Source organism: Molossus molossus, unplaced genomic scaffold (genome assembly GCF_014108415.1).
Source record: "Molossus molossus isolate mMolMol1 unplaced genomic scaffold, mMolMol1.p scaffold_m16_p_18, whole genome shotgun sequence".
In the NCBI taxonomy this organism is placed as follows: Eukaryota; Metazoa; Chordata; class Mammalia; order Chiroptera; family Molossidae; genus Molossus; species Molossus molossus.
This window is the reverse complement of record NW_023425353.1, coordinates 66326476-66349060: the sequence shown is the minus strand read 5'-3', so window position 1 is coordinate 66349060 and position 22585 is coordinate 66326476. Positions and strand designations below refer to the sequence as shown.

Below are 22585 nucleotides of genomic sequence, written 5' to 3'. Positions count from 1 at the left end.
CTTTGCCCACACGATGTTTTCCCTAAGTCGGGCTAAAGGTTTGGCCTGGATCGGAGCGTACCAGTTCAGACACGGTCTGTGTACGTCCCTTCTCTTCCCCGAGCCCCCCCTTTCCGTGGAGGACACCCACCGGGCACCTGGGATCTCTCTGGTTACATCCGGTTTGCTCATGTCTCCTCCAGATCTTAAACGATTGGGTGACTCAGGAGATGCCAGCCCCGGGCCTCGTGGGTGGCGTTGCCGGGGAACGTGCGGACGGCCCTTTGAAGGTCCGCGGGCTGGGTCTCAGCAGGCTCCCCATCTCTGCGGACCTTACTGGTTTGTGTTTTTTGAGAAGGGTTTAAATAGCTTTAATTTTTAGCTTCTAAATTGAGAACACTTTCCTGGCATTTGTCAAATACACATATGCGGGTGTTTGTGTCCTTCCACGTCAAATGATAGTCTGGGGCTGTTTAGCCCTTGTCACGTGGACATCACGGTGTGAAGGGTGGTATTCTGGGAACTTAAAGTTAATGGCGGTGGACACATTCCTTGGAAGAAGGTCAAGATTGTGGCGCACGAGCTCATTCCTACGGCTGCACCTCTCAGGCTGATTTGCTCCCCAAAGGCGAGTTCCACAGAGGGACACCAGGCATCAGGCACAGGAACAGAAATAAGTGTGGCTTCACTCAGTGTCTTGGTCGGGTGGGACAGCTCATGAAACCACATCATAATTTTGTGGTCTTCAGGGACATTTATTCCGTGTTACAAGTCGTGTTTATCCCTGGAAGAGAACTTGGTCGACGCTACCGTCACCAAATATGGGGTCACGGTTCACAGTCATTGTTTCAAGAGTCTCTACCAGCAAAGGACAGTGGTCCGGGCACGTCCTCTCGCACTGCCTTCTGTGTCACCAAGACCGTGTGGGAGGCCTCCGCGCCTCCTCCGGCGTCTGAGAAGCTGGGGTTGCCGAGCAGGCGCACCCCCACCGTCTTCCACGCCGGAGCGCCGTGCGGGGCGGGGTGTTCTCGTGTGCTACGCTCGCTTAACGGGGAGAGAAGTTTCGCTAATTTTACATGTCAGATGTCCTTGATTCTACGTGTGGTCTTTCTGGGTGAGTTTCTAGAACAGCTTTTAAAAATCTATAGTTGAGAAGTTCTTTTTTTCTTTTGTTGATAAGGAGGGTCGGTGGACATTAATCAGTCACCTGTTGAGAGGAGAAGGGTTCGTTGAGTTGTCACGTGGGTTCCAAGACCAGTAACTATGGAAGCTAGTCCTTTTGACAGGTGGTGCTGGGACAAGTGGATTTCCACACACACGAGTGACGCTGGACCTTTCACCCCGCATAAAAGTTAATGCAAAACGGAGCCAAGATCTAAATATAAGAGCTAAAACTACTGGCCTCCTGGAAGAAAACACAGGTGTAAAATCTTCGTGACCTGGGATCAGGCCATCGTTTCTTGATAAACTGGACTTTATCAAGCTCAAAACCCTTCATGCTTCCAAGGACAGTATCAAGAAAGCGAAGAGACAACTCACAGGAAGGGAGACAAGATAAGGGGTTCGTATCTGGGGCATATGAAGAGCTCTTCGGACTCCACAATAAAAAAAAAAAATTAAAAATAGGCAAAGGACCCAGACAGACATTTCTCCAGAGAAAACATACAAACGTCCAATAAGCCCACGACTGGGTATCGTTGGTCGTGAGCGAAATGGGCAAATGGAAACATGGTGAGACCGCAGAGGGCTGCCTGGCGGCAGAAAGGTGGGCGACAGGAGTGTTGATGCGGATGTGGGGGGGGGACCCTCCTGCCGCTGGGCTGTCACACTATGCAGCCACTTTGGAAGACAGTTGGGCAGGTTTCAGGAGCTGGAAACAGTCACCATGTGACGTAGCAGTTCTGCCCCTCGATACCTCCCTGAGACTCGAACCATGTATGTGTAGAAGCCGTACATGGATGTCCATAGCTGTGTTGTTTATAGTAGCTGAAAAGTGGAAACAACTCAGATGTCCATCAGCTGATGAGCGGATAAATAAAATGTCGTCTGGCCACACCGTGGAATATTACTTAGCCATGAAAAGGAATGAAATACGGACACAGGCCACAGTATGGACAAACCTTCCAAACATGATGCGAAATGGGAAACATCCGGAATCCAGAGACAGGAAGTAGATGAGCCGTCGTTAGGTGCTGAGCGGAGGGGAGAAGGGGCATGTCTGCTGAGGGTGCGAGGTTTTGTTGGGGACGATGCAGATATTCCGGAATCCCACAGTGCTGAATGTAACACCCACCCTGAGTTGTCTAAAAACATTGCTGAATTATACCCTCTAAGAACGCTGGCTCAGTGAAAACATGGCTGCATGTAAAACATATTCAAGCTTGCTGGTTACAAAACATGTGATCAGCCCTGCCGGTTTGGCTCAGCGGTTAGAGCGTCGGCCTGCGGTCCAGAGAGACCCGGGTTCGGTTCCTGCTAAGGGCACGTACCTCGGTTACAGTTTGTCCCCGGCCCTGGTTGGGTTGTATGGGTGACAGCCACTCCATGTGTCCCTTTCATGTCAATGTTTCTCTCTCTCTCTCTTCCTCTCTCTCCCTCCCACTCTACCTGAACAAAAAATGGAAAAAAAATGTCCTCAGGTGAGGATTAAAAAAAAAAACGTGATAATAAGACTGGCTAAGAAACAAGTGGGGGGCGGTAAGAGGGAGAGGAAATAAGATGCAGCCTTCTCAGAGGACAGGTTTAGGAGGCTGAGGACCCCTGCTGGGTGGGAGGTACATTTCCTGCACTGACACGGGCTTGGAGGCTGTGGGCTGGCCGGGCCCTCTGGAACCAAGGGCTGAATGGGACTCAGGACCTGTATTTGGGGCCTTGGCAGAGTTGGGAGGTGGGAGGGGTCAGGGCACAGAGGATGCCAGGGTGGGGATGTGTTGTCTTGCAGGGGGGTGTTCTGGGGGAGAGAGAGAACCGGACCGCCATCGTCCTTGAGAGAGGTTTCACAGGGCTGTTGACGGAGGCCGGGTGTGTTCGCTGGGATAAACGTGAAGTGTAAGTTAAGGTCATGAAATAAATTAAAGCGACTTTTCTCTTGCTTTAGCTAAATATTCAGCCGTGTTTGAGTGACTGCTGGTTAGTTTCATTCATTCCTTTTTGGTGGCTGAGGGTCTGTGAAAGGGTATCGGGGTGGAATCTGTCCATTGAGGGTTTACTTCCTGTGCAAAACGGCACAATGGTGTTGAGGTAGTGGCCCAGCTCCTGCTTGGTGGGGGCTGGTTGGGACATCCCAGGACGGGGGATACTGAGCCCCTGCTGCCCTGCCCACTGGCTGGGGGCAGGTCTCGGATGGAGTCTGGCTCCCACGGTGGGTCAGGGCCTCGGCCGCGCCCGGCCCCCCCCCCCATCCTCTGAGGACACGCAGGGCCAGGTTTTACTGCCTTCTTTTCTTTTAATCCCTAGAGCACAAGTGCTTGATAATGTTTGTTGAATGAAGGAGAAATCACATTTCTTCCGGAGAAGTGGCCCGTGTTTCCTCTGCTGAATGGTATCTGATGGGAAGAGGGTTTCCCAGGAGGGTCCTGGGATGGACATCACATGTGACCCCTTCCCGACCAGCTGTCCCCAGCCCTGCTGCGTGTCCTGGGGGAGACACGCCGTGTTCTCGGAAGGGCCCACGAGCTGGCATTCCGGGACACGGGGGCTCTGCCCAGGGACGTGCCATGAGCCTCAGCACTGACAGGTGCTGAGGGGGACGGTCCTGTGCTGACCAGAGAGGGGAAGGGAGAGAGCAGCGTCGGTGTGAGAGACACATTGACGGGTTGCCTCCCACACGACCTCAACCAGGGCCGGGGAGTGGACCTGCAGTCCAGGTGCATGCCCCTGACCAGAATCGAACCCACGACCCTGTGGTCCGAGGGCCAGTGCTCCAACCGCTGAGCCAAACCGGCCAGGGCCGAAGAGTGCATTTGTTACTGGACAAGTCCATCCAGCTGTTTCCTCTCTTCCAGAATATACTGGTTTGCAAGGAGACCGGCACAGTAGACCAGGTTACCTGTGTAGTTGGTCTTTTTCTTTTTATCTGTCTTTCTAATTAGGACTTAAAGAAAAATAACTTGTTTTGCACTTGATGAACACTTGTTTGATTATATCGTAGGTGATTTTAAAGACTTCTTCTTTTATAAGAATTGAAGGCTATTTACAAGTCAAGAGAATAATAGTGTAAAGACCCTCCAGGCACCTCTAACGATCATGCACTCACGGCTAATCTCAGTTCGAAGCATATGTCAGACATAGCATTTCATTACAGACTACATTTCTCACTGCTGCCTATTAATAATGTAAAGCGACTTGGATAGAGCAGGGACGTGGTGGGGACAGCCGCCTCGGGTCACAGGCCCTCTGGGCATTAGGCCTTGGGCCTGGCATCCTGCGGACACAATGCAAACAGCCCAGGCCATTCGGGGAGTCAGTGATGTCATCTGGCCTGTCTGTCCCCTTTCCCCTCTCCATCGCAGACGCCCGGCCCAGCCCTGACCGAACAAAGCATGTTTTCCCAGCGGTAGACTCAGACGCCGCCCACCTTCACGCGAGGGAACATTTGGCTCCTCCTCCTCCCTGTGCGCAAGCTGCTGCCCGCCTCGTTTCCATCTTTTGTGGAGTCATCGCACACACACTCACACGCGTGTACTGTATGTGAGTGAGTGTGTATTACCTCAATAAAATAAGTACACGCACAAGCTTTTTTTTTTTTTTAATCCTCACCCAAGGACATTTTTGCATTTATCTTCAGATAGAGCAGGAGGGAGAAAGAGAGAAAGAAACATTGGTGTGAGAGAGGGGCATGGAGTGGCTGCCACCCACACGACCCCAGCCAGGGCCGGAGACAAACTGCAACCGAGGTACGTGCCCTTAGCGGGAACCGAACCCAGGTCTCTCTAGTCCACGGGCTGACGCTCTAACCGCTGAGCCAAACAGGCCAGGGCTACACGCACAGTCTTAAATGCACAGCGCAGTGAAGTTTCACACACATAATACCTGCATGCCCCCCACCCAGATGGAGAACGTGCCCAGCACCCTAGAGAGTGCCCCTTCCCAGGGCCTCTGCCCCAGCCAGGGTAACCCCAGTACTCTGAGCGTCCGTAGCTCCGCCTTGCCTGTTCCCGAATGCATGTAAATGCCTTCACTCAGTGTAACCGGACTCCTTTCTTCCCGGCGTCTGTCGCGCAGAATGCCGCCTGTGAAACCCACCAGGCTGCCGGGGGAGAAACTGTTTCCGATTGCAGGGGCCAGCGCCCCGGGCGGCATGACTACCTCATTTGTTCACGTTCGGGCTCGGTGGCTTGTGTTTCCTAAGCGCTGACTCTGCTGGGATCTGTTAAGCGCTCAGGTCGAGTACTTCATCTTTTAGTGAGTGAGTGAGCCCCGTGGTTCTCGCCCTTTTATAGGTTCGTGGAGATGATTGTTTCCCCAAGGTCATCTAACGGGGGGTAGCGCTGAGCTGCAAACCCAGCCAGCAGGTTGCAGAGCCTCGTCCAGGTCCGTGCTTGCTCGCCGGGCTTCCTGGAGCCACCTGTTGTCCAGTGTGTGTTCCCACATGCTCCCTCCCGTCGCGGCCCCGCGGTTCCCCCCGAGCATCCATTTGTGCGAACACAGAGAGCCTGGCCAGGGTGGGAGACGGGTTTGCAGATCGCCCATCGTCTGTGTTCTGGGCATTCTCTTGATGATGGTGAGCCCTTATTTCCTGGGCCAACAGCGCCGTGTGTTTATCCCACGACACGTCAGCTAGGACCCTTGGTGGCAAACAATAGAAACTGACTAATGTGAGCCAGAGAGGAAACCACCAGAGAATGAGGCATTGCTCACAGCCTCAGGCGGGCACCAGGCTCTGGCAGGTTCTTGCTTAGAGCCCTTTGCAAGGGTGCCACCTCTGTCCCAGTGACCGTCACCCCGCATGGACACACTGTCCCCGTTGTCCCTGGACATCGGCTCCGCTGCCAGGAGCAGCCCTTAGCTGGCACTTGGCCTTTGCATCCGGCTGTGCGGGGCCGGGGCCGCCACCACGCCCACGTTCTGCTCTGCCTGCCCCGGAAGCGCTTCGGGCCCCTCTTCCCGTCCCGGGAGGAGGCCTGGCCTTTCCAACTGATGTGTCCTGTCCGTCTCTGGGGTAGAGCTGGTCCATACTCAGTAATCTCTGCAATAGGTAGGTAGACATGTAGTGGGCAGAGCTAAAGTAGGTGAAAAAGGGAGTTTCTAGCTGCATTTCCAGTGTATTCCTGTGTTTGTGGGCGACGGTCCTGCCACAAGGAAGGGACCCCAGCCTGGGTGTCGTCAGTCCTCAAGTTCCCTTCTTTCAGTGTTTTTAGCTGATGCCTTCTACGTGTACCTGTTCCAGTGCAAGGTGTGCACACGCTCACTTGATACACGTGTGTAGCAGTGTGTTCGCTCCTTAGACAGCTCACGGCCCTGGCGTCCGTGTTCTCCTACGTCAGTGGGCCGCCGCCGCCCTGGTCTCGGCGCGATGTGTGGCAGGACGCAGGTCCGTATGCTCCGTCCCGTGCACACGCCTCTGGGGTTTATTCCCCCCGTTGTAAGTGTGTTCCCTTAAACAGCACCTGTTCGGAGTTTCCTACCCAGGACAGGCATCTCCTTGCTTAATTGGGAAAAATGACCTAGTTGTCCTTTGTCCCTTAATAACATCTGTGTGTTTGTGCAGACAGGGAGTGGAAGGTTTATCTGTGTCCCAGTTGGAAAACGTCACTGAGCTCAAAGGGCTCCTGTCAGGCTTGGGCACCGGGATTAACATGCCACAGACATGGCCACGTGGAGCTCACGGTTCACGGGAGGCTCTGATGGGAATGGAGCAGGTTCCCTGCGCGAGCTGCCATTTTAGCGCCCCTCGCCCCGGGGACGCAGCAGTTAGTCCTCGGCCTCGTCTGGCCGAACCACGGGGCAGGCAGCCCTTGTGAATCTTCCAGTCCAGGAGGTTTCGGGGGTCCTTCCACTGCGGCCCGTGTCCACTGCGGACCGCGTCGGCCCGCTTCATGACTCTTTTAGCGCTGAGCTCTGGTAGGGAACGAAGAGCCCCCCTTCTCTGTTAATTATATTGTCTGTTCCCTCTGAAATTGTTATTCTGCTGTCTCTTGTCCTTTTCAAAAGAAGGCCAGATACGAACAATTAACACTTAAATTTTTCATAATTGTAGCTCGTGCAATTCTCCCCTTGGTTCATCCCTGTATGAAGCTGCATTCGTGTGTTCTGGTGAGTGGAGAGCTGAAAGGGGAGCCCGCTGCCTGGTCTCTGGGCGGGTTCGCAGAGCTCAGTCTGAGTGCAGGGACCGCGCTTGGCCAGGGTCGTGGCCTCCTGAGGGCGGGCGCGGCAGGGCTTGGCGAGGCCCCCGGCAGCCTCGCTTCTCGCCGGGCGCTCAGCTCGCTCCTGGCTCCTCGGCGTCGTGGTGGCTGTGGCTGATGACCACTCGTGACCCGTGAGTGCAGCTGTGTGCTGAGAGCAGTGTGCCCCCTGCTGCTCCCTCACACCGCCTCCTGCCACATGTGCCCACTGGCAGGAGGCTGGGTCACACGTGACAGGTCATGTGCCACCTTAACTGGACTCACCAGCCTGTGTGCCACCCACCGACCCTGCAGAAAGCTTCCCACAGCCCCACTGGTCCTGGGTGTCATCCAGCTCGTCGCCTTTGTCCCTCTGGTTGAAAGGGACAGTTCAGTAACATCTGAACAGCGATTGAGTGCAAAAAGGCCCTTTTAAAAAGTTAAGCATCTTTGCCCTGGCTGGTTTGGTTCAGTGGTTAGAGCATCGGCCCATGGACCAGAGAGTCCCGGGTTTGGTTCCCGCTAAGGGCACGTGCCTCGGTTGCAGTTTCTCCCCCACCCCGTGTGGGTGGCAGCCACACGTTGTGTCTTTCTCACATCGATGTTTTTCTCTCCCTCTTCTTCCCTCTCTCCCTCTTCCTCCCTCTCTCCCTCCTGCTCTGGTGGAAGATAAAATGCAAAAATGTCCTCAAGTGAGAATAAAAAAAAAAAAGTTAAACATCTTCACTGATAATGTGCACATCCTTTAAAAGTAAAATATTGCCCTGGCCAGTTTGGCACAGCGGTTAGAGTGTCGGCCTGTGGACCAAAGAGTCGTGGGTTCGATTCTGGTCAAAGGCACGTATCTCTGTTGTAGTTCGGTCCCCGGCCCTGGTTAGGGTCTTGGGGGAGGCAACCAATCCATGTGTCTCTCTCACATTGATATCCCGCCCCCCCCCCCAGTCTATCTGAAGATAAATGGAAAAATATCCTCGGGTGAGGATTTTAAAAATAAAGAAATAACAGTGAACTATCGGAGGTTGCGGGGTGAACTGCCTCCTCGATACCAGCTTCCTTCGGGGTGATGGAAATGCTTCGGAGACACACAGCGATGGTGTTCGCACGACACTGTGAATGCACCAACCGCCATGAATCGTCCCCTTTCAAACGGTCAATTTTAGGTCACGTGACCCTCATCTCAAGAGCAAAGGTCACACATCGACGCAGAGCCGGGTGAAAACCGCCGCCGGGTCTGACGCTCCAGCCTTCCCGCCTCCCGGCGGCTGCGGCGCACAGTGTTCCCGTGTGGAGGCTCCAAAGGACACGGTCTCCTGACGCCTGCCGGTTAATCTGTTTTAAATATCACCCCGAGCCTTCCTGTTTCTGCTCGTCTCCCATCGCAGTCCCATCGCCTTTTTTTTGTGGCTACAGTAATACTCAGTCTCGATTCTTATGACTATGTAAATACTGTGCGCGGCCGAGCTGAAGACACACCAGATTTCAATATGCAGCTTCCCCTGGAGTCAGTCATGGCCTACTTTTCTTTATTTGCTTAGTTCTTTTGTAGCATCACCGAGTCCTCTGCCCCTCCAAAAGCCTCCGTGCGTCTCCATGTGGAGATGCAGGGCGATCTGCCAGGCTGGACCTCGCCACCCTCCTCAGCCCCCGGAGCCCGTTGCTCCCGCTCCGCGTGGGCAGTGGCATGCGCCGCACAGGGGCCCCCCGGGTCCCTCAGGCGCGTCAGCTTGCTTCCCTCGGCCCCCTCTGCAGACGCGCTCACCGGCCGCCGTCTGCAGGTCCACCCGCCACCCCTTCCCTCTGCGTCTCCTGCAGCTTGGGACGATGGAGTTGAGCTTCATAGAAGGTGGAGTTGGGGTTTGGGTTTTTAGTTCTCCTTGTGTTGTTTTTCGAGGGTGGAGGGATTGGGATAGAAAAGGAGAGGCAAGGCCTTTATTCCGCCCTATGAGACTGTGCATCAGGTCCAGGCTTCTGTCAGCCTTGATGAGCGTGTTCCTGGGTTTGGATGGATCTCCCTGGTGGCAGATGGGAGCTGCACTGTGTTTGCGGTGCTGACTTCCCCGCTCTGCTCTCCTCCCAGCAGCCCCACCCTTCCTTCTCCCTGCCTCCCCCTCACCTCCTCAGATAGCTGACTGCTCTGTGCTTTCAACCCGCCAGTCGATGGCCGGCCTGCTCGGCGTGGCCGCTGGGACGTTTCATAGGCCTTCGAAACTGCCCATTGCGACATGAAATTCTCCACTTTTACTCCTGTGCCCCGAATCGGCCCTCCCGCCGGCCCTTTCTTTGCAGACACCATCGCCAAGGAGAAAGCTCCCTAGGAACCTGGGCCGACCTGGTTCTCTGCTGAAGGCCCTGTGGCGGCTCCCCCGCACTCCCCCCAGGTGGCCCCCTGCTACTCCAGCCCCCCTCCCCCTCCAGCTCTCCTTTCCTGTCAGACGCAGTGAGGTGCCGCCACCCCACCCTGGCCTCACCGTGTCGGTGTGGATCCTGGAGCCCCGGGATCACAGCCCGTGAATGAGCATTGCAGCCGGGTTCCGGAGCACATGAAACAGACCAGCGTCTCTGCCCTGGGTCCTTACCCGCTCGGGCTGCACTTCCCGGAGGGGTGCAGGCCTGTGTGGTCTTTCAGCTGCTCTGCCTGCAGCCTCTGGACCTGACTTGGGACGACAGCGGAGGGCCCGTGCACCCCTGTGGCCCCTCTGTGCCCGTTTCTTAGTTAACACGTCTGCTAAACATCCTTCCCCTCGCACACACTCTCTCTCTCCATCACATCCTGGAGCGCCTTTGAACCACGGACATCACCGTCCACGGCCCTTTGACGACTGACCAGAACCCTCTCTCCACTGGCCTCTCCTGTGGTGGCCGGGGCGGTGCTGCTACAGCTCAGGGATGTGCCAAGAAGATTTTCTGAAAGCTTAGTTTATTCTTCAGAGACCTAAAATAACACTTGTCGTAGGATATTCTTTGTGACATTTCTTTGGAGTGAGATCAAACCACAGTGTGTGTGTGTATACGCACACTTACACATGGGCACACACATACCCCCGCCCCCAGACAGGCAGCATGCAGTCTTCACCGAGCCTGTGTTCGTGTGTTTCTGGACTCGGCACAGTCCGAGGGCCCGGCAGAACTTGAATGTTGCCCTGCTGTGCCATCCAAGTGGCAAAGGGCGATCCGGAGCTGCTGAATTGCAGAATTTCGGAAGGTGACTTTACCATCACATTTGAATGGCTTAATTTATTTTCCACTTTGAATCAGTTGCTAAGCAACTGGGAAGATGGGACGAAATCAGCAAGGCTAGTGTGGTTCTGACAGGGGTGTGTCAGCACCTCTTGTGTTTACGTAGACGCTGGTTGTGAAGACGCTTCGTCCAAGGCAGTGCTCTGTGTGGCCCAGGAGTGTAGTTGGCGTGGAAGTGAGAGCACGGCCTGGCCGGGTGAACGTCAAGGTGTCGGCGGTTCGGAGCCCGTGTTGTGGACCATTTGTGTGTTCAGTGGGGTGCTTGACGCGGCAGTACCGTGAGCCGGCACAGGGTGCGACTTCCTGTGGCATTGAGTCCCTGGGCATGACGGACCCAGCCTGATGCTTCCCAAGATCCGCTTCGATCCAGTGTGATTTTGGAATGTGTCCCGCGCAGCTGCCTCGTATGCAGTGTGTGCGAGGGGAGAATAGACTGTTGCGCTCTCCATGTCTTCTTATCGATCACATTTGAAATTGTGATTCCATTCGGTCCGCAAAGGAAATCCTGTGTCAGTGTTAGTACTGGTGACTTACATGTTTCGAATGCTTTTTAAAGTCATGTGATCATCAAGGAAGTCCCCATTGCCCAGCCCAGGTGCCGCCCTCCGCCCTGTGTCTGAGAGGACACTAGACGCCGGCCAGTCATCTCATGGTTGCATGTGATTGTTTGCGGGGTGGTGGGGCGTTCTCGTGTTTCCAACTGCAGAGGAAGTCATGTCTCTCAATGTTGCATTAAGTCACCACCGATACAGTAAATGACAGTGACCTGTGGCTTCCATGAGAGGTGGGGAGAACAGCCTGTTTTCAGTAGGTTTCCTGCTCTGTCATTTGTTCTCGGGAGACCTAGACGGTGTCTGCCGTGGGCTCGAGTAACTACTCGCAGAGATGGTTCTTGACAGACGGGCATCAGTGGTCATGTGACTGCTTGTGACCAGGTAGAAGGAGATTATAGACGGGGGAAAAGTACTTGTTAGTTCTACAATCACACAGTTTTTTTCCTGAACAACGTCAATTATTTGTGCAGGACTATACTTGGTAAGAATGTGCTCCCCACTGGAGGAAGGGCACCTGACTTGGAGGGGAGCCTGGCGTCTGTGTGCTCCATGGCAGTCAAGCTTTTATTACTCAGGGGTCAGTGTTTGGCTACGAGGAACCAGGTGTTCGCCTGTCCAGGGTCCTCGAGAGAATCTGGGTGAGGAACAGATAAGAGTCCGTGTCTACTTGTCCTGAGCGCTGATGCTAATCTGCTTTCCGGGCTCAACGTTTCACATTTGAGAGTTTCTTCCTAATGTATTCATTTTACTCTATAAGCATTTACCGTGCGAAAACCCCATTTGTCAACCTGTGCACATTTCGGAGAGTGTCCGATATTAGTTTGATTAAAGAGCGTTATTTCTAAACTCTTCTGATGCCCTATTTCCATTTTTAAAAATCGGCAACTATACTTCTAAACTATGTGTATGCATGCTTAAACGTTCTATACGCATTACTAGATACGTAGTATTCTTGTCCTGATACATTATATACATTGTAAAGACAAGCAGAAAAATAGACGTTGATGGGAAATGTTAAGACTGAACAGTGACTTCGTGCCCTGTTCCTTGGGATTGTCACATCTCATTAATGGCTTAACCCACACAGGTGCTTTAGGGTCATCATTAGAGACAATATTTTCAGTGGGTTTATTATTTCTCACATCTGGATGACTTTGCAGCCACTAGTCCATTTTGCTAGAGTTGCTTCTGTGGAGGACCGTGTAAAGGGTCACACGTGCCCAGGTGTCCCTTAAGGGAAGTCGCCACAATGCGCCGAGCCCAAGGGACATGACATGACTTGGGAGAGTCAAGTCCAGATATTTTCTTTCTGCCCCCAGAGAATCATCTTGTCCACAACCTGGAGACCTCTGCCCAGCGGGTCCTCCAGAGAAGCTTCTCCAGTATTCTTCTCAGTGCGCTTGGATTGGAGAGAGGGGTTTGCATGTGGAAAATGCTTGTGTGTGGTTGCGCAGGGGAGTGTCTGTCCTCTCCTCTGCCCGTGGAAAGGAGAGGAGACCGCTGTGGGCAGCGGTGAGCGCCCTGGAGATGCACCGAGTCCTAGCCCTGCCACTCAGCGGCTTCGTGCCGACAGACTCTGTCTCTGAAAGCCTGCGTCTCCTCCTCTGTGACCTCACGTGCGGTGCTGGAACAAAGGGTCCAAGGGGAGGGCGGCGAAGGGCCTTGTGCCTTGTCATATGCGCACATGCACTTGATGGCGCCGTCTGTAAGTTGCAGGGGACAGTCCCCTGGCCCGGTGCTCGTGCTCTGTCGATAACAAGCTTGTCTGTCTGTCTCTCTCCTAGACTGCCTCTTCAGACTCTGCCCCATGAACCGCTACTCTGCCCAGAAGCAGTTCTGGAAAGCGGCCAAGCCCGGCGCCAACAGCACCACCGACGCTGTGCTGCTCAACAAGCTGCACGTACGTACCCAGCGCGGGCACCGGCTTTCCTGTGTCCTGTGGGAAAGGGGTCCCAGGAGCTGGTCCTCGCTGGCCCTCAGGAGAGGTGGGTGCTGGTCACCAGCGTCATGTGCTCCGGGTGTGACGGAAGGCCCGGCCGCCACCCCAGGGAGCGTGCCGTCCAGTGTGAACACGCGCAGACTCCTGCCGTGCACCTGGAGTGCGGCCCTGACTTCCTCCCTCCGGGGCGGCGGCGCTGGCCCTTCCTGCTCTCCGTCCAACCTCCCGGGCCCCAGACTCCAACAGCCTTGCGACCTTTCCGTCTGCTCCGCTGGCCCCTTTCTCTTCCTGAGCCTCCTGTGCACCCCAGTTAAAATCTCGTCTCCGTGAGGCCTTCCCCACCTCCTGACCCGGGTGCTGTCCGGTGAGCGTCCGGCCCCCACGGCGCCCGGTTTGTCTCTCAGCACAGTCCTAGTCGGATCGCGTGTAGTATTCCCCCTCGTTGTCCTCTGTCGCTCCTTAGAGCAGGGACATGTCTATCTTATTCACCACTGGATCCCCAGAGTCTGTACCAGTGTCTGGCACATAGTAGGTGCTCAAGAAACATTCGGTGAATGAGCAAGCACTGAGCGAGGGGATGGTGGCGAAACTGACAGCGTCTTAACCCTGGGAGCTCAGTCCAGCTAGTAACGCAGGATGTGCCGAACACTCGTGAGTACTGTTACTGTGGGAGCACCCAGATGGAGCACCCAAATCCATCGGTGTGAGTAAGGGTGCGCGGGAGACGTGGTCAGGGAGGGCTTCCTGGAGGAGGAGGCGCCCAGCCCCTGCCCGGGGCATCTGCGGGAGTCAGAGCGGTGGAGTAGCAGATGGCGTTGAAGACTTGAGGCGCGGCACCATCACTTCGGTGGTTTTAGAGCGGCCACGCCCACCCCCAGCAGACCCACTGCTCCCTCCTGGTAGCTGGTGTGACTGCAGAGAGCAAGTCAGACTCGGAAACGATGTGACCCGAGGCAGCACACTTCAGAAAAGGAATTCTGCAGGGGGAGTCAACAAGCTAATCCATCGCACAGTTGTCCACTCTCGGAGCCAGTGCTCAGCTCGGCCGCCGGAGGCCGCAGGAAGCAGATGCTCGTGCTGTTCGTGCAAAAGCCTCCAAAACCCAGGACTGATGGGGGGGTGCAGGCGACCCCCAGAGTGTGTGTTTCGCAGTGTGATTTTCCAGAATGATCAGCAGCTCTTGGGACTGTTACCGGAAAAGCAGAGTACGCTCGCCCGTCCCTCAGTGGCACCTGGTTTTCGGAAAGTGTATGAGCAGTGCTCGGTGTACCGTGCGGAACCGCACCGTGTGAGGACGTGTCGAGCGGAGCAGGGCGTGAGGCTCAGAGGCTGCAGACAGCTTTTTAACCCACGGGTGTCCAAGCGGACGTACCATCGTACAAATAAACGGTGCTTCATCCATGTGCAGGATGGTGCCATGGACTTCAGGGTGTCCGGCGTCCCTGCTCCTGTCCACCCTGGCCTTGCAACACTCAGAATCCCCCGAAGTCTGTGCCGGGCACCTGGGAATGGGGCTGTGCGGCTGGGCAGGTCGCTGCAGACGGCAGGTGTCCGGGGGAGCTAGTTCCGCGGCGGAAGGAGCCGTCAGGGGCCCTGCCTGCCTTCTCTGGATGAAAACCATTCTGTTCAGCGAGGTCTGACGAGGGCATCTGCGGCCCTTTCTTCTCCTGTGATTTTAGCAGGTTCCTCTCCGCCAAGCAAGAAGCCAGCTGGAAGGGAGGGGCCCTGGAGGGCCGGGGTGCCCACTGGAGTGTGCCCGTGGGGGTCTGCAGGGCCACCTCGCCTCCCTGCTGCTGCTGCTGTGTGGGAGGGGCCGAGGGCCACGGGCAGGTCTAAACGTCCACCCTGTTACGTGTCACATCCCAATTCCTAAAAAGTGTCGGCAAGTCACTCAAGTAGCGTTTAAAACACACACTGGACGCACAGTAATGGCTCAGGCTGGGTGGCGACCTTCAGGGCCCGCTGGCCCGTGACCTGTATGTTTCACCCCTTCCACTGCCCCTCCCACGAGTGGACGGCGGGTCCGCACCGCTGGTCCAGTGCAGTCCAGAAGTGACCAGGAACTTCAAGCTTCTTATTAAAACAAACAACAAAAAACACCAAAGAGCCGTCTCTTTGATGTTGTTTGTGCGTTAGAAGAAGTGAAGGAGGAAGCCAGGCCTGGTCTGGGTGACTGCGTGACTTTCGGGCCTTGGCTGTGGACTTTGGTTCCGACTTTCCTGCTTATTTGGACCTTTCTTCCTCTGGGTCAGTTTTGTGCAGCCATTAAAATGTGGTGTTTGGTGCAGCCATTTGCCTGCGGGGGACTGATGGCCAGTCTCCAGGGGCTTTTCATTTTTATTTTTGTCAACTACTGTGCAGGACCCCAATCAAAGGTCAGATTATTTTAAATGAATGCCATTTAAGGAATTAGTCGTCTAGACCACTTGACTTCCTTTTGACTAGGGTATGCAGCATGTAAACAGCAGCCTGAAGGAGAGTGACCTCTAGTGGCGGGCGGCTGTGGGGTTCCCTCTGCAGGAGAGACAGGGCTTCCCTGTCTCCCAGAGCCTGGGACCCACCTGGGACCCACCTGCCCCACCCGGGACCCACCTGCACTGCCTGGGACCCACCCGTGCCACCTGGGACCCACCTGCGCCACCTGGGACGCACCTGTGTCACCTGGGACCCACCTGCGCTGCTGGCTTTGCAAGAGCCTCAGTTCAGTCTGATGTTCAGTAACTTAGAGCTTGTTGACCTCCAGTGAGGGCCCTGGAGCAGGGACCTTTCTGCAGTCATCTAATCACCACGCCTCTGTTTCTGGACTGAAGGAACAGGTGCCTGGGACGGCGCTGACCTCGGTGTTGCTTGGGGAACAGGGCACCGTCCGTGTGGAGGAGGGTGCTAGAGATCGTGGAGCTGAGTGCGATGTCTTCCTGGGGAATTCAGAGCAGCCCTCCGCCTGGTGGAAGGGGGAAGGTCGGCACATCTACATCGTGTCGTTGGCATTGGCCAGGCCCTAGGGCGGTGGGCAGTGTTCAGGATCCTGACGAGCTTGGCCGATCCGAAAGAGGACGGAAAGTTGTTGTCTGGTGCGCCTGCCCGATGATCTCGGGAGAAACTCCTGAAAATGGAGATGCTGGCTCCGAGTTGGGCCTGTGGGGACCTGGGGATGGACATGTCTCAGTCAGCCTCCAGAGAGACTGTCCCAGGTGACGGCCTTGAAGGATGGCCCCCCTTGGAAAACACACGCGTGGGATGTGAGGAGCCAGGTCAGATCCTCTTCACGGGTGGAAGCGGCCTTGATCAGTGGGCCCAGGTATAGTTTGAACCTTATTGCCTTTTTTTTTAAAAAAATGTTTTTATTGATTTTTTAGAGAGAGAGGAAGGGAGAGAGAGAGAAACATCCATGTGAGAGAGATGCATCCATCAGCTGTCTCCTGCACGCCCCCTACTGGGGATCGAGCCCACAACCAGGCATGTGCCCTGACCCCAACGGAATGGGGACCTCTCAGTCCATGGGACGTCGCTCAATCCCCTGAGCCACACCGGCCGGACAAACCTTGTTTCCTTTTGACTGACCTCTTGCCTCGCCTGCCGAACCTAGGAATCAGGGCCGATGCTTTGGTCTGAAAGCGGAATGGGACAGTGCTGTTTGTCAGCGAGACGTCCTAAAACCGGGGCAACGGCCCGACGCGGGTTGTGTGGAGGGAGTTCTCTCAGGATTGATGTGTGAACTCACGTGAACACATACGGTATTGATGTACACGGTGAAATGACTGTGAGAGTTTTCGCCTAACACAAAGAGAGCTCACAGGAAATCCAATTCTTAGAATGATCTGCGAGCTCAATGCATCGAGTGTTCTCGGTGGTTCTGTGGAGGCCTGGGCAGCACTAACCTTCTAACAGAGTTTCCGACATGACAGCCGATCTTTTAGGAGAACGTTGCCGACGTTTATCCCCCCAGCTTGTCGTGGTGTCCGCCCTGGTCGTACCTTTGGCGTGTTCTGGACAGAGGCCTGTGGACTTTGCTGCTGCGACGTCCAACTTGTCTTGAATGGAGAGCGCGTGCCTCCTCGGTGGCCGCGGGGTTGCCCCGTCACACTCAGTCTCCACGTAGGCAGGAACTTACTGTCTCGGATGCTGTTCCCACGCCGAGGCCGCTGGGAGAGGGAGAGGAGCGTCCGTGAGAACGTCCCTCCTGGGGCCCTTACCTCTGTCCAGGAAACCGACCGCCTGGCTCTCGGGAGGCGAGTCCATCCCGCGTGACGTTTGGAGCAGAGAAGAACTGGAGCGTTTGTTGGGAAATGTTTTATTTTACTGAATCGGTTGAGTTTTCTCCCCTTGGACATTTCCCCTTGTTTCTGTCCGCGTCAGTGGAGAAGTGCCCAGCAGGACGGATGACCTTCTGCAGAATGGAAGCCCCCTTCCACCTGACTCCGTCCGGCCTCTGTTTGGAAACTGCCCGCAGGGCCTGGGGGCACGGAGGGGTCTCCGCAGGGCGAAGCACAGAAGAAGACGGAAGGGATGGGGGGAGCTTAAGGGGGGTGTCTGTGGAGGGGCGAGCTAAGGGTACCTGTGCTGAGGGCAGTCTGGACGCCTGGGATCGTCCTGCCCGCCCCGGTATTATTCCTGGGTGAGTCTTGAACCCAGTGGACTTGATGCTCCTGTGCCTGGGGACAGCAGACCGGCAGCTGCTTCGGCAGAGAGGGAGGCCGCTGGCTCCCCTGTGCGGCGGATGCGGTGCAGGTGGTGGGCTGCTCCGGCGGGGCGGGTCCTTCACCTCCTGCAGTAGCTGCTTCTTGGTGTAGGGTGGCTTCCTGCACTCGCTGTTCTCAAACGGCCGCCTTCCTAAACACCTGCATGCAGGGGGAGGCGGAGCAGGTGCCGAGGCCGGAGGCTCTGGAAGGGCCCCCCCGCCACCGTGGTCTGCCGTGGGGCTCATCACTGCAGCAGCTCTGGGCTGTCGGACGTGGGTGCAGGGATAATGGCGCAGGTGTGCCGGAGGCCGACTGTGTGCCTGGCGTGCTTTTCTCGAATCTTCACAGGAGCCCAGGTCGGCTGCAGGTCCCATGTGTGGCTGAGAACACTGCCCGAGGCTGGGGGAGGGGGAGTGACCGGCCAAGACAAAGAGGCGGGTCCAGACGGGCCCTGGGAAGATGCAGACACGTTACGTGGGGAGAGGCCGGTTATCCCGGGCACCGGGGCGTCTCGCCTCGCGGAAAGGGGAACCTGGAGGCAGACGTGCTGGAAGTCCCAGAGCTCGCGAGCGGGTGTCGGGTTGACCGGCCCTCCGATCACCTGCTGAATTTTGTCTGTGATTTTACTTGTGTCCCTCGGTTCCGGTGTGGGAGACGGGTTGGGATGACAGTTTCCTCGTTCCGAGCGTGCGGAGGGGGCTTTCAGCGTGTTCAGGCGGGGCCTGGGGGACTGGCCCGGAAGCCCTGTTCAGCTCCGCGTCTTCCCCACCTGCCAGTAGGTGCCCGTGCTCCCCGCCGCACTTGGAACTGTCAATCAGGAGTCAGCCCAGATGCGGCTTTCGGGGTTATTTCTGCTCCTTGATAGATGGGTGGCTTTTAAAAAAAGAACTTCTTAAGCAAAATTTCAGATCTACACGGAAGTCGAGAAAACAGTATAACAAACCCCTTTTGTACCCATCATCCAACTAGCTACGCAAGGCCAACCAAACACTTTAATCACTGAGTCTGTTTCTTCTTTTCTTGTGGTTAATCCTTACCCGAGGATATTTTTTCCATTGATTTTCAGAGAGTGGAAGGGGGTGGGGGTGGGGAGAGAGAACACTGATGTGAGAGAGACGCATGATTGGTTGCCTCCTGCACGCACCCCAGTCGGGATCGGGTCCGGGTGGAAGGGGGGTGGGGGTGGGGAGAGAGAACACTGATGTGAGAGAGACGCCTGGATTGGTTGCCTCCTGCACGCACCCCGATCGGGATCGGGTCCGGGGATCGAGCCTGGGGATGGCGCGTGGGCTGACGCTCTAACCACTGTGCCACAGGGGCCAGGGCGGCGGCTTCTTCTTAACACGGGGATGATGATCTTCCCCTCGAGGGAGGGCAGTGAATGTGGAATAAAGATAATTCACATGCAGTGACGATAACTAGCCCTCCATAGACGCTGCAGTGAAGACCCTTCACTCCTGTGAGGTGAAGGTAGTTTCATCCTCAGTTACAAAAGGGGAAACTGAGGCTCACACCTGTTCAACAACGCATTCCAGGTCGCGAGACCAGAAATGGCCGCAGACCAGCGCTTCCATTCAGTTTTACTTCACCCCAGAGCTTTAAAGAGGACGTTTGCCATCATGAAAGGGTTATACGGATTTCCTTCCACTCCTGCCCTACTTTCTTCAAAAATACATAAGCTCAAGGAAATTTAAAAAATAAAAATACATAAGCTTATGACTTAATCTTACCCTAAGCTGATATGCCCATGAATTCCTTAAAGAAAAAAAAAAGTGCATTTTTGAAAAGGCAAAAAGGCCAAGAAAGCAAAGGCAGGGTGGGTCCTGGGCCCTGCCCGTCGCTTAGCCTCGGGGACCAGGCCCTGCCCGTCGCTTAGCCTCGGGGGCCGGGCCCTGCCCGTCGCTTGGCCTCGGGGGCCGGGCCCTGCCCGTCGCTTGGCCTCGGGGCCTGGGCCCTGCCCGTCGCTTGGCCTCGGGGCCTGGGCCCTGCCGGTCGCTTAGCCTCGGGGGCTTGGGAACTGCCTGTTCACCTGGGCCTCACGGGGACCGGCGCCACTGGCCGTGTATCGCAGCAGAGACATATAGCCCGTTGTTGCCTGTCTCTGACCAGTCGTCCTTGTCCCTGCACAGCATGCCGCAGACCTGGAGAAGAAGCAGAACGAGACCGAAAACAGGAAGCTGCTGGGGACGGTGATCCAGTACGGCAACGTGATCCAGGTAGGTCGAGGCCGCGCTAGCTGGACCGCGAAGGACAGTACAACACGAGGCTGAAGCCGCGTGGGCGCCTTCCAGGAGGACGGGGGTGGGGGGAGCGTGGGCCCCGAGTCCCTTCTGCCGTGGGCTGAGCTCTCGGGCGGTTCAGGTGGTTCCCCCTCCACGCAAGAATCCACTTCTCCCCGTGGCCGATCAGCTCGGCCCTGTCCAGTATTCTGGTGGGAAGCGTCCAGCCTGAACAGGAGCCCAGCTGCGGAGGTTCGTTGAGCTTGGAGTGTGTGCAAGTTCTTGTTGGGGAAAAGTGGCTTCCCTGTGACTTTTCTCTCGGTTCAAGCACGGTCGCCCGAGGCAGTGGGAACAATTCTGTACGGCAGGTCGAGTGTTTGAGGCGGGGCCATGTCTTGTCTCATGTGTGGGAGGCCCACTCGTTTACCTCTTGTACCTTTAAGTGTGACACGGGGCTAAAACGAAGCAGGAAGTGCACCGTGGGGGGTGCTCACCTCTGGGGCTCGGCCTGCAGAGGGAGAGTGGGCGCACCCAGCTCAGTGTCGGGGGCCAGACCGCTCTGGTCCAGCCCGAAGGGTCAGAGTAGTCACCGGTGTTTGAAGACGGGACCCATTTGGTTGCCTTGCTCCTTTATTTCCCTTTTTGAAAGAGCTTGCATACTTCAGTAATGAAACTGGAAACTTCTCGAGCTACAGAGGGATCCCTTCCCGTGTCCCTCCTGCTCGGGACGGAGCAGTAGTTGGGCGCGTGGGAGAATGGACTATCAGACTGGGAGGAGAGCCTTCGTGTTTCAGGGGGCCGTCTGTTAGGCTTCGACACGGTGAAAGCAACGTCCGAAGTCTGCTTGCACACTAGGTCCGGCCGGTCCAGTCCACCTCCCTTCCGGGTGTATCTAGGTGAGAGTGGACACGGGGCCCAGGTGGGCTCAGAGTTCACGTTGGCGTGATTACCAGGCCACGCCGGGGCCTCGGAACTCGGAGAGCTGACGGAAGTCGGATGGAAGGATCTGGCCTGAACGGAAGAGGAGAGAGGGGTGTAGGGACTAAGAACATTAACCCTTAATTGCGTTCCAGATCTGGGGCAAGAAGTCTTGCCGTGCCTCAGTTTCCTCACTAGCAAACTGGGAATAATGGCATTTGCTTCCTGGGGTCACTGGGAAGTGTGTGTTGCTGTGTAAGCTCTGAACACGTTAGCTAATGTTACGTGTTAGTCCCTCCCAAGCCTGGCTCTTGGGCTCCACCTGTAGGTAATGTGAGTTTATAAACCAGCCGAGTCCAGCACCTGGACAGGTGTGTGGAGGCTCAGGGGCCACCCACCCAGGTAAGAGCGAGGTCCAGGAGGGCGTGGCCTTCTCCTTGTCTGCCAGGGCCAGGGGTGGTCAGGGCGCCACCCCTGCAACCACGGTAGAAGGTTTGTGGACCACGAGGACTGTTCTGGGAACGGTCTGAGAACAGGAAAAGGCGTGTTGGCAGGTGGAGGTGGAGGCCGAGCTGTCGCTCCAGGACCTGGGTGGTCTTCTTGCCTTCCTGTCCCCCCATAGTGCTGTGCAGTCTAGACCTACCGTGAGACTGGTTTCCGTCCAGGCCTTTGGTTTCCTGTCCCCGCATGTGTTCATTTCCCAAGAAGCTGGAATAAAGTGCTTAGAAATGCGAGGTGGGGGTGCATAGCAGCCATGTTCTTGCACAGGAGATGACTGTCCCCGCATGGGGCCCCCTGTTCATGTCTCTGTCAGTGCTCAGCAGTGTCCTTCCCTGGCTGCCCTCGGTGTCAGGCTGCTCTGACTGCAGCTCCTCAGCGCCCATGCGCGGGGCCAGGCCCCTTCCACTCGCCCGGGCAGCGGGCTGCCAGCTGGTGGTGCCCTCGTGCTGAGCGACCTCCAGCCTTGTCCAGACCACGCGGGAAAAATGAAAATAGTTCTTCTTCCCTCGGCTCCTTCGCCCTCCCTCCCTTCCTTCTTTTCGAACCGTTCCCAGCCCCGGGCACCTCTGCGCTTCCTGACTCCACAGTTCGCTCAGTGGGCTCGGGTGTTTGGTCCACATTTCGTAGGGCTGGAGGGATGGAGGAGATGCAGGACTTGCTGACACCCGCCTTGTCCCGGGTGGGTTTTCAGCTCCTGCATCTGAAGAGCAACAAGTACCTGACTGTGAACAAGAGGCTGCCGGCCCTGCTGGAGAAGAACGCCATGCGGGTGACGCTGGACGAGGCGGGGAACGAAGGCTCCTGGTTTTACATCCAGCCGTTCTACAAGCTGCGCTCCATCGGCGACAGTGTAAGTTTGCGCATCCCAGCCTGGGACTGCCCGCCGTGCCTGCGGCCGTGGTGACCCGAGTGGACTAGGGGAGTTGAACGTCGGAACCACAGGCTTATCCGGTGTGAAGAAAAGCAGGCAGTCGCCATGGAAACCAGTGTTTGGAAAACAGGGAAATCGGGAGAGAAGTGTGACCTCAGTAACTTTACCACGAAGCTGCGATCTTGCATGAGTGTCTGGGGAGTATGACAGGCTGGGTCACTAGGGGACTAAAAATGCCTCTGATTTGTACTAAAGTTCATAAAGAAGGAGGAGGAAAGCAAGTGGGTGTGGCCAGAAGGAAGGAGGGTAGTAGGATCACCTTCACTCCGTCCTCTGTGGTTAGGCCTACAGGCTCTGTGTCCTGTC

The 22585-nt window shown here is 56.1% G+C and overlaps 1 protein-coding gene across 3 annotated transcripts in view; it reads left to right on the top strand.

Annotated features, from left to right (window-relative positions):
* ITPR1 (inositol 1,4,5-trisphosphate receptor type 1) overlaps window positions 1-22585 on the top strand; it is a 257806-nt gene that overhangs the window by 83262 nt on the left and 151959 nt on the right. For all 3 annotated transcript variants that reach the window (XM_036266062.1, XM_036266061.1, XM_036266060.1), the window contains exons 5-7: window positions 12877-12992; window positions 19840-19926; window positions 22040-22198. In XM_036266062.1, the coding sequence (XP_036121955.1) occupies window positions 12877-12992; window positions 19840-19926; window positions 22040-22198 (362 nt within the window). The remainder of the gene's footprint in view (window positions 1-12876; window positions 12993-19839; window positions 19927-22039; window positions 22199-22585) is intronic.